General features: G+C 40.8%; 1 protein-coding gene across 1 annotated transcript in view; it reads left to right on the top strand.

Annotated features, from left to right (window-relative positions):
* akap10.L (A-kinase anchoring protein 10 L homeolog) overlaps positions 1 to 10,967 on the top strand; it is a 29,803-nt gene that overhangs the window by 9,833 nt on the left and 9,003 nt on the right. The window contains 9 exon segments of the mRNA NM_001091289.1: positions 1,214 to 1,258; positions 2,358 to 2,546; positions 3,220 to 3,759; positions 4,603 to 4,701; positions 4,775 to 4,859; positions 6,487 to 6,610; positions 7,694 to 7,830; positions 8,407 to 8,551; positions 9,026 to 9,202. Coding sequence (NP_001084758.1) covers positions 1,214 to 1,258; positions 2,358 to 2,546; positions 3,220 to 3,759; positions 4,603 to 4,701; positions 4,775 to 4,859; positions 6,487 to 6,610; positions 7,694 to 7,830; positions 8,407 to 8,551; positions 9,026 to 9,202 — 1,541 coding nt within the window.

The following is a 10,967-nucleotide window of genomic DNA, read 5'->3' as shown; positions in this document are numbered from 1 at the left end:
CAATTCAGAACAGGAGGAGGGGCAGGCTGTGTGGCAACGTTCTGTAATGATTTTTATCGTGTATTTTTTATTCCCAAATTACATTGTTTTCACTGCACATAATTCACTCTACCAAATAAAGTTTAATTCCTATCCCAACAAGTGTATTTTTTTAGGGATGCACCGAATCCAGGATTTGGCCTTTTTCAGCAGGATTCGTATTTGGCTGAATCTTAATTTGCATATGCAAATTAGAGGCAGGGAGGGAGACTGCATGACTTTTTGTAACAAAAAAAAGAAGTAAAAAATGTTTCGGGGGTTCGGCCGAATCCAAAATAGTGGATTCGGTGCATCCTTAATTTTTTTTAGTTGGTGTGTAGGCAGCCATCTCAGGTCATTTTGCCTGGTCATGTGCTTTCAGAAAGAGCCAGCACTTTAGGATGGAACTGCTTTCTGGCAGGCTGTTGTTTCTCCCACTCAATGTAACTGAAGGAGTCGCAGTGGGACCTGGATTTTACCATTGAGTGCTTTTCTACCAGGGACTTAGCTGGTTACTTTCACATTGTTCTGTTGGGGGGGAGTGATATCACTCCAACTTGCAGTGCAGTAGTAAAGAGTGAAGTTTATCAAAGCGCAAGTCACATGACTCGGGGTACCGGGGAAACTGACAATATGTCTAGCCCCATGTCAGATTTCACAATTAAATATAAAAAAATCCTTTTGCTCTTTTGAAAAACAGATTACAGTGCAGATGTCTGCTGGAGCAGCACTATTTACTAATGCATGTTGAAAAAACATGTCTTCCCATGACGGTATCCCTTAAGTACCTCTTAAATAAAAAGAATTTTTTTGTGAATCAACCACAGGCAAATTTAAGTGACTGCAACTGTGTGTTTTTTTTCTTATAATTTATCCATTTTGTCTGTCTATACTGTGCAAATACAGACGCCTCTGTCCTGCCCTGATACAGATGTATCCACACTGGTATGCTACCACCATAACCAAATGGGGTGCAGGACATGTCACCAAAGAAAGATGCGTTGTTACCATTGCCATCAGGCTTCACCCCTACAGTGCCCAGTGCTTTTCATATAATAAAGCAGTACACTTTTAAAATAACCTGACTACCAAGTGATTACTTTTCAGTTGGATATTTCAAAACCGTCTAAATAGGTATGTATTTTAGCCCAGATATTAATGCATATATCATTGTTTTTTGTTTTTTTCTTTCCAGGCAAAGGAAAAGATCAAGATAAGCCAGATGTGAAGATATTTAGAGGTAAAGCATTCTTTTCTAAACCACACTTGTAGAGAGATGCTCAAAACTCATGCCAGCATATGAGATACTGTAGAGTTGCTTGACGGGTTGGTTACCCTTTATGTATGTCATAGAATGTATAATTCTGTGCAATATTTTTCAATTGGCCTTGATTTTTTCTCTTTTATAGTTTTTTGATTATTTGCTTTTTTTCTTCTGACTGTTTCCAGCTTTCAAATGGTGGTCATTGACCCAATCTAAAAAACAAATGCTTTGTAAGGCTAAAAATTTATTATTACTCGTCTTTCTATTCAGTCCCTCTCCTATTCATATTCCAGTCTCTTATTCAAATCAGTGCGTGGTTGCTAGGGTAATTTGGACCTTAACAAAAACAGGTGCCAACCACACTACACATTTATGAACCTTGTTAATTTCCCTAAAACACAGGGAGTTAATTCCAGCTTTTGTCTTGCGGTTACTCAAAAAGGTGGGTTGTTAAATTGGCTGTTCTCTCACTGTAGCAGCCAAACTTAAATGGAACTTGTGGAAGACCCAATAACTCCAGCCCGATCAAAGGAGACAATAGTAGCCTGGGGCCACAGCTTAATAGGGGGGTTGTGAACACCTTTAAGTTAACTTTTAGTATGTTATAGAATGTCTAATTCTTAGCAACTTTTCAAGTGGTCTTCATTATTTATTTTTTATAGTTTTTGGATCATTTGCCTTCTTCTTCTGACTCCTTCCAGCTTTCAAATGGGGGTCACTGACCCTTTCTAAAAATAAATGCTCTGTAAAGAAACATATTTATTATTATTGCTATTTTTTTTTTTTATTATTACTTGCCTTCAGGTCCTCTCCTGCTCATATTCCAGTTCATAATTTGGACCCAAGCAACCGGATTGCTGAAACTGAAAACTGGACAGCAGGACAAATAATAAAAAATGAAAACCATTTGCAAATTGTCTCAGAATATCAATCTCTATTTCATACTAAAAGTTAACGCAATGGTGAACAACCCTTTTACATTACAACTATGAATTTGATTTGTGAGAGGACCTACTCAACATATCACATTGTAACATTGGTTGATTATTTGTTATGTTTATTATTCTTTGATCAGCTCAAGCACCGGCATCAGTACATTCCCCATCTAGAAGTCCGAAAAACAATGCTTTGCTGCAGGCTGCCGGACCCAGCTATGTGGCTATCAATGCCATCTCTGCAAACATGGACTCCTACTCAAGCAGCAGAACTGCTGCCCTCAAGAAGCACCCGATGCACATGGAAGCTACACATTTTGGAGATCTTGGTAAGAAATCACTTGGGCTGCAGGTAGGACCAGAATCGGGCTACTATTGTGTTCATAGTTATGACTAGTGAAGCTTCTTTTAACAGTTGCCCAGTTCCTGAGTATCTTAATTTTCTAAAAACTGAAAGATAATGTTGCATAAAAAGGAGCAAATAAGCCAAAGTTAACTAAAGTACAAACAGGTTGGCAAGAAGTCTGAATCCTGTATAGGCTCCTAAGTATCCCATTTAAAACAGTTGTGAAGGTTTTCTTATGTTCATTGACAAGAGCCAGAAGGCAAGTACATGGCTTGTTGGCAGCAGCCAAAGGTCGTGTGCACGGGGCAGTTGGTGAGAGCCAGAGAGCACTGGGGCCATTAGCGGAAGTCAGAGGGTTAGTACATACCGTCATTGTTTAGCCAAAGCCTACTACACATGGCCATTGAAAAAAGCCAGACCTGGGTTACACGAAGCCTTTGCAAAGCAGACGGCAATTGAATGAGGTCCGTCGGGATCTAGAAGTAATTCAAGGCCACAAAATGCCAGCCTTTAGTTAGCGTCATACCAACTCAGGCAGACCACATGTCTGTACATTCTTCTACTCGGAGACCTACCATAATACCTAGATTGGATTTGGTTGTTTTATTAAGGGTAGTGAATGACTTTATTGTAATTTTCTTTTTGTTGATGCTTAGGTCGATCCTGTCTGAAGTATGAGGCCCAAGAGACAAAGTCCATCCTTTCAAAGACCCTGGAACAGGTGCTACAAGATAATGTGGCTCTCCCATATTTTATCCAGTTTATGGAACTCAGGAGAATGGAACATTTGGTGAAATTCTGGCTGGAAGCTAAAAGCTTTCACTCCACTACATGGTCTAGGATAAGAGCGTTCAGTTTAAACACCATCAAGCACAGCTCACTGGCAGAACCAGTATCACCATCTCTGAAAAGACCAGACTTGTCTGTAGCGTCTGCAGATGAGCAGGCTCAGGATTTCTCTAAAATGCCACATCATACATCTAGGTTGAAAGGACTGGACACAGGGGCAAAACAAACCAGTGCTTCTAACCATTTGGAAACTAAACAGAATACAGGAGGCCTGCCAAGTATCCACCTCAAACTCTGCCCCGATCAAACTGTGCCCGTTAATGAGCAGTCTTCCATGCATGTCACGTCTGCAAAGAACACCCCCACACATACAGGATTTACAGATATGTCTCAGAAGCTTATGAAGAGTAAGTTCTCTATTTGTCTCTTAAAAAGTATTTGGTGAAGAAGTGCTTCACGAAAGGCATGTTAGCTGACCACACTAGGTGCACTGTTAAGCCCCATGAAAGCAGTGTAATAGTTAAATTAATTTTTACTACTGTCTTAAAAGATCATGTGAATTTATTGAAGCCTTTTTTTTACCTCTTTTTCAGTCATTATCACTTCCATTAAAAAGTATACTGGTTGTAGTCGATCAGTAAAGATGAAACTTATGTATTTTATTTATTTGTGTTATTTAGCTTTTTACTCAGCAGCTCTACAGTGTGCAATATCAGCTAGCTGGTTGCTAGGGTTCAAATTATCCTAGGAGCCATGCATTGATTTCAATAAGATACTGGAATATGAATAGGAGAGTGTATAACAAAGTAATAAAAAATTTATTTGTAGCCTTACAAAGCATTCATTATTTTTGTGTGATCAGTGAACCCTTTTTAAAAGCTGGAAAGAGTTAGATCAAGAAGGCAAATACACAATAAAAAATAAAATATGAAGACCAATTGAAAAATTATTTAGAATTGGCCATTTTATAACATACTTAATATTAAGTTAACGGTGAACCACCACTTTAATCCGGATCTAACCAAACAGCCTTTACAGCCTTCTTTCCCTTGCTTCATGGTTTTACAGATTTTCTGCCTTTTTAACAATTCACCAGACTAATAACAGCTGTGTGCTCTGTGCATAGTATAATAAAGCAGGCCCAAAATAATTGCTTCCCTGTACTCTAAATTGCATTGAAAGCAGAATGTTAAAATTGGCATTATTTGTTAATTTATTGCCAATATTTGTGTGTCTTCTTTTAACTGCAGGCATAGAGCGAGATGCTGTTCACACTTTCACCAAATACATTTCTCCAGATGCTGCTAAACCTATCCCGATCAGCGAGGAAATCCGAAGTGATATTGTTGGTAAGAGTCCTGTATTGTGAGCACAGAGTTCATATAAAGAAAGTCTTTGAATAACATATTTTATCTGTTGCAGCTAAGATTTGTGGGGAGGACGGCCAAGTGGATCCCAATTGCTTTGTTACAGCACAGTCCATTGTGTTCAGCGCCATGGAGCAAGAGTATGTTTTCTTTAATTAACTTGTTTGTTTTTAATTGTGCATAGCATAAAGCCAGTGTAAAGGTAGTCATACACAGGCATTCTGACTAGGTCTTCCCGATCTATATCATGGCAAAAATCGGTCAGATATCGATCAGGCAGAATTGATAGTGCTCTGTCGTCTCAGGGGGACACAGGGACTCTTTGGGTTAAGCTCCACCCTCCAGGAGGCAGGACACTTTGATGAAATTTAAAAGTGGGCGTGTCTGGGTACTCCAGTTTAACCCCACACTGCTATAATCCCTCAGTTTTTTAAGTGTGATGGACTCCCTGAGACAAGAAGATAACAATATATAGCAACATGGGGTACACCAGGGGCAGGGCTATCTGTACCCTTATAGGTAAAACCCCCTTTCGAGGGAATCCCACCTGGGTCATTGCATAGCCATTGCAGGCTAAAACCGACCATTACAGATGATGCCTGCAACCCACATACAGGGAATCAGAGCTGACCGGGGAGTACATGACGTGAGTAGGAGTTAATCCTTTACTCTCTGTTCCCAGTGTTGCTCTCCTCCAGCCTGTTCCCTTGCCTGCGGTGCCGCCCCTTCCCTGCACGGTATCCTCTGCTGTAGCGCCGGTTACTTCTGCCTATTCCACCGCGCGGGAGAGGGAACTCTCTCCCTACACGGACGCACGCAGTGCGTTCCAGTCACCATCTTGTTTCAGCGCGAAACAAAAAGGGCAGTTTCTCCGCACTACAGATGCCCTTAACTCGGCTACAGGACTGCTCTAAAACGCAGTCGCTTCTTATTCTCCCTGCGGAGGTTTAATTAACTCCACCCACATACTGCCCATGCTTCAGCTCAACCCAGCAGCAGCGGATTTCTCACCCGGGTCCCTCTCCAGTACCCTCCAGGGGACAGAACTCGGGGCACAGGCACAATTCAGGGAACTTCCTGCTACAATCCCCCAGCAGGTACCTCTCTAAGTGTTACCCTTTCTCCAAGGACTTAGTGGACAAATGGGCAATGCCACCAACAGTTGATGCCCCTGTGTCAAGACTATCCAAGTCCACAACATTGCCAGTCACGGACGCTCCTGCCTTCAAGGACCCTTCTGAGGGATTTCTAAGGGCAACTTACTCATCGGCAGGTTTGGGTATCCATTTTTGATACTCACCGTTAAATCTGTTTCTCTGTAGTCGATAAGGGGACACAGGGCTTCCCGTCCCTGAGTGACAAGTTGACCATTTTGGTCCTTATGGAAAGGTTCACCTGTTTTACAGTTCTGCACGTTGAGTTATTGATAATTCCTTTCAGCAGTCTCTTTGTTACAAACTCAGGGATTATAGCAGTGTGGGGTTAGACTTGAGTACCCAGACACGCCCACTTTTAAATTTCATCTAAGTGTCCTGCCTCCTGGAGGGCGGAGCTTAACCCCAAGAGTCCCTGTGTCCCCCTATCGACTACAGAGAAACGGTGACTATCAAAAATCCTGTTTTCTTGGAGTTCGAGGACCGAATCGGCTCGTTGATGCGTTCATTGTCCCATCAGCTCCAGTTTCCTTCGTTATAATCCGTTTGTTTACATTTTAATGCTTGTTTCTTGACAATCTTCAAGAGTGATTTCTCTGTTCTGTATTTACAGGCACTTTACAGAATTTCTGCTCAGTCACCATTTTTGTAAATATCAGATTGAGGTGCTGACCAGTGGAACAGTTTATCTGGCCGACATCCTCTTCTGTGAGTCGGCACTCTTCTACTTCTCAGAGGTGAGTATCGTTTCTCTTTCTTTTTTTTTATTCGAAAGGGAGTGTACAATGCTGATGAGATATTTGGTGTCTCTTAAGATAACACTAGGTCACCCCACTAGAGACCTCCTCAGCCTGAGTAAGGTGGAAGTTCTTGCCTGGACTTTATGGAACTCTGATCTGTATTTGTGCTTCATGTGCTGTTGTATTTCTTATCTTGACTGGGGAGTGGATAGGTTTACATTAGCCATAAGTTTTTGGTTGGATGAAACCACATTATAGGGGTCAGTGTGCCTGAGCTCAGAAGTTTCTTGCATCCAAACACACGCCTTACACTTCCACACTGTGGTGCTGATTAGTCTTCTGCTGTGAAAACATTGACATGCGCACCTGTTGAAGCAAGGCAATCCTGAAGCTACTGCCACCCTCAATGTGGTGGTATTTACAGGGTTTCTATAGTGGGTTGTATGATTAGGTGCAGCAGACTTGTTCCTAAAGAATCACACCTTAATGCTGTTTTATCAGCAAACATCAAATAGACACCTGTCTCATTAACATTCTGGTGACCCTGGAATTATGAGGGGCAAAAGGCTCAATTTTGGCCAAAGAAAAATGTAGATTTCCATCTGCAGTTGCACTTTGCACACTGCAATTGTGCAAGTAAAGGACCTTGATTGTATTCAGTTAGCTTTAGCTGTCTGGGTACAAGTAAGTAGGTGGATCATACCAAGTCAGCTGTAGGGTACACAGGTCTTGTGTATTCAAGGAATATACATGAGTTCTAAAGGTGCACAGGGCCACACTTCATTCTGCAACAACATATCATTTCTTCTTTTTTTAGGCTAGTGTTTTTTGACTAGTCACAATGCCTCTCCCCACCTGTAACTCCTATTATAGTTTAATGGCAAGGGCCCTTGCTGACTTAGAGTATTGACAGACCCCTTTGCACAGGTTTTGTCAGCCATTGTCAAAACTGTAGGGGAGCACTTAAATTGTGGTTTATTTGATTAAATACTTCCTACGCATATGCCAGGCTATCCCTGGTATTAAACAAATGCTTTCATGATAACATGTCATGAAAAATGAATTCTTTATTTATTGCAGTACATGGAGAAAGAAGATGCAGTAAATATATTGCAGTTCTGGTTGGCTGCAGATAACTTCCAGTCTCAACTGGCTGCTAAAAATGGGCAGTATGATGGGCAGGAAGCGCAAAATGATGCAATGATCTTATATGATAAGTGAGTAATTCTCTTTTTTTTTTTTGTCACAGATGACAAAATGCCTCAACAAGATATTCGTTTGCTTCCTTAAAGGGCAAGTCAACACCAAACTAAAAATTTGTCAAATAAAAGAAAACACAATTCTAACAAACTGCAGTATACATTCATTACACATTTTCTATGGTTTTTAACTTATTTGTATATGTATTGCTCTTGAAAGCAGTGGGTTGTGTGTCCCTTTCTATTCTCTGCCCTGATGGCTCAGACTGTTAATACAATGTAAAACAAGGCAGCTGATTAACAGACCTGTCTTTGCTGGGGAACTAAGACTTTTGCAACATTGTTTAAAAGTATCAACTAGAGGTTAAGCAAATGCTGCTTTCTATAGCAACTTTTTTTTACTGTTTTTTGCTCTTCAATAATTTGAAGAGCACTGAATATTTTTAGTAAATGTATATTGGAAAGTTGCTTAGATGTTTTCTTTTATTTGGCAAATTATTATATGTGGGTTGACTTGACCTTTAATGTCATTTTATATTATGCTTGCTTGGTTGTATTGGTATGTTTATTCATTTTGATCCCCTTGTTATTTAGGTATTTTTCATTACAAGCTACTCATCCCCTCGGCTTTGATGACTCTGTACGACTAGAAATTGAATCCAACATTTGTAGAGAAGGGGGTCCGCTCCCAAACTGCTTTACTACTCCATTACGGCAGGCCTGGACCACCATGGAAAAGGTGAGTGTGGCGTCATGGATTTCCAGACTTATCACTGCTTAAATGGTATTTAAGAGAAGCCTTGAAACAGAGTGAAAAGATATCTTGTATAGATAGATGATGTATTTGGAATTCAAATGGGATCATCTACTGTATCACCAGTTCATCTATCGCCCTGTTCTGTTGAGTCACTTTTTGCAGAGGAGAAACTGATAAAACAAATACCAGTCCACGAAGAAGCACTTGTATATGGAGCTGCTTTGTATTATAAAAGGCTGTAACTTGGGAAACGGAATATAAAAGTACATCTCTGATCACTTTTGCATTTATTCTGAAAGATGAACAACCTGTTCTTAGTACAGAGGATAACAAATAGTTATTAGTTGTGTAAATTAAATTAACTAATATTGTTTTGTTGAATTCCTGCAGGGATATTTAGTTTATTCCTTATAATGTTCATTTTGATAATTTTTTTTTTTTCAATATTTTTTACAGGTATTCCTGCCTGGCTTCCTTTCCAGCAACCTCTACTACAAATACTTGAATGATCTCATCCACTCTGTGCAAAGTGATGATTATAGCTGGAGGGGAGCAGGGAATCCTAGTCAGGGGGCCCAAGGCACTCCGATCCATTCACCCTACATAAGCTCTACAGATAATCCTGGCTCCCAGGTACTGAATGCTGCCACTGGAAAAGTAGTATGATTAGCTAATAGCACAAAGACATTTGTGTGCTGTTGTTTCTTTCAGATGTAGTTCTGCTTGGCATCAGCAGGATATAAGTTATAGTCTCCGCAGTTTTCCTTGTAAATTAGTTTCTCATACAGAGAGGCACCACCAGACTTTCCAAACTTCATAAATCAACTACAATATCTCTTTGGAGAATCGGATCAATCAGCAAGTCTTTTTATTATAAAATACACTACCTGTTTCGCATCAAGGATCCTTCTTCAGGTGTTAACTGTGTACATAACCCAAATCACCTTTTATACCCACTCAAAACCAAACAAGTGTGCCAGCTCCTTCATGTGGCCAGACACATTAGAATAGATGCTTACAAAACCACTTATGGAGTACTAACATCTAATGGCCTCTCGTACCACCTGACCACAATTTTTTTAGTTAAACCATTATCTAGGTATTTTAGTATATTGCCGGGTTTCCCAAACCTAGAACTAACTTCAAGGTTCTGGTCTCGGGCCAATCTTCTGCCTTTAGCAGCTGCCTTTGGCTTCAGGTGGAGCCCTCCGCTACTCACATGCCGCCAGGTCTTAGTGTGGGAGAATTAAGGAGAGAGTTCTGAGCAAGCAAGGGAACCAAGCATGGTGTTGTAGAATGGGAAACAAGGAACGTAGTCAAAAGCCAGGCCGGGTCGGTAACAATCAATACGGTACAGAAACAGAAGACGTAGGAATGGTCGGGATCACAGTACACAAATCGCAGTACAATATCGGAATACAAAAGAGTAGTCAAAATGGGCAATAATCAGGATAGGCAGCAGACAGGATGAGAACCAGGGACAGGCAGGATCAGTAACAACTAGAATACACAGCACCCAGGAACTTGTAAAAAGACCTTTACTTTGGGCAATGAACATTTGCCCAAGTCCCCTTTAAATATTTGAATTTCATGCAGCAGCATGATGACGTCACACGTTAGTGCACGTAAAACCCGGAATCGGCGAGCGCACCAGTCTTTTACTGCAGAGCCTGCATCAGTGCGTGACGTCATCACCTCCTTATCCCCAGGTATACAGAACCCATACCTGATACAATGGGTCTCCGTGGGGGGTTAATGAGGCTTTTATGAATTTTTGGCAGCAAGTATAGAACAGGTACATGTGGATGTATTGTTTTGAGAAAATCTCTAGTTCTACTGCCAGAGTCAAAGGCACTTGAAACTACATCATCTACCTGTTTCTTAAAGGAATTGTAACACTAAAATTTTTCAAGTTAAAAGTCGAATGTACCCTTCTCCACATACAGCTCTATCCTGCAGAAATTTTATTATATTTAATGCTTTATCCAAAATACCATTATAAAGACCTGCTTCCAGATGTACACTGTCTTACCAAAACGTGAAAGGTGACAGATCCAAGGTACCGAGTTCCACATCTCTTCCTAGCCAGACTTCTAAACCAGAAGTTAGTTCTTTTGGCTTTACTGAGGAGTTTTTAGTCCCTTGTGTTATTCCTCAGCTTTATCTTTAAACATGCTGCAAGCAGTAAAGCGACACACTCGTCAGCCATGAATCTAAAAACCACGAAGACCCCCAAAAAGTCAGTGCGTGCATTCCTTCACCGCTCGACCTTCTCTTACAGCAATAAATTACATCGAAGAAGTTATACTGCCGAATGCACCCTCCCCTTGAATCTAAACTAAAGGCAAGCTGAAAAATCCTCTTTAGAGCCTGGCTAGGAGGAGATGCAGAGCGCTGC

Source organism: Xenopus laevis, chromosome 2L (genome assembly GCF_017654675.1).
Source record: "Xenopus laevis strain J_2021 chromosome 2L, Xenopus_laevis_v10.1, whole genome shotgun sequence".
Classification (NCBI taxonomy): domain Eukaryota; kingdom Metazoa; phylum Chordata; class Amphibia; order Anura; family Pipidae; genus Xenopus; species Xenopus laevis.
The sequence above is the reverse complement of the archived record's forward strand: the minus strand, read 5'-3'. Positions and strand labels throughout refer to the sequence as shown.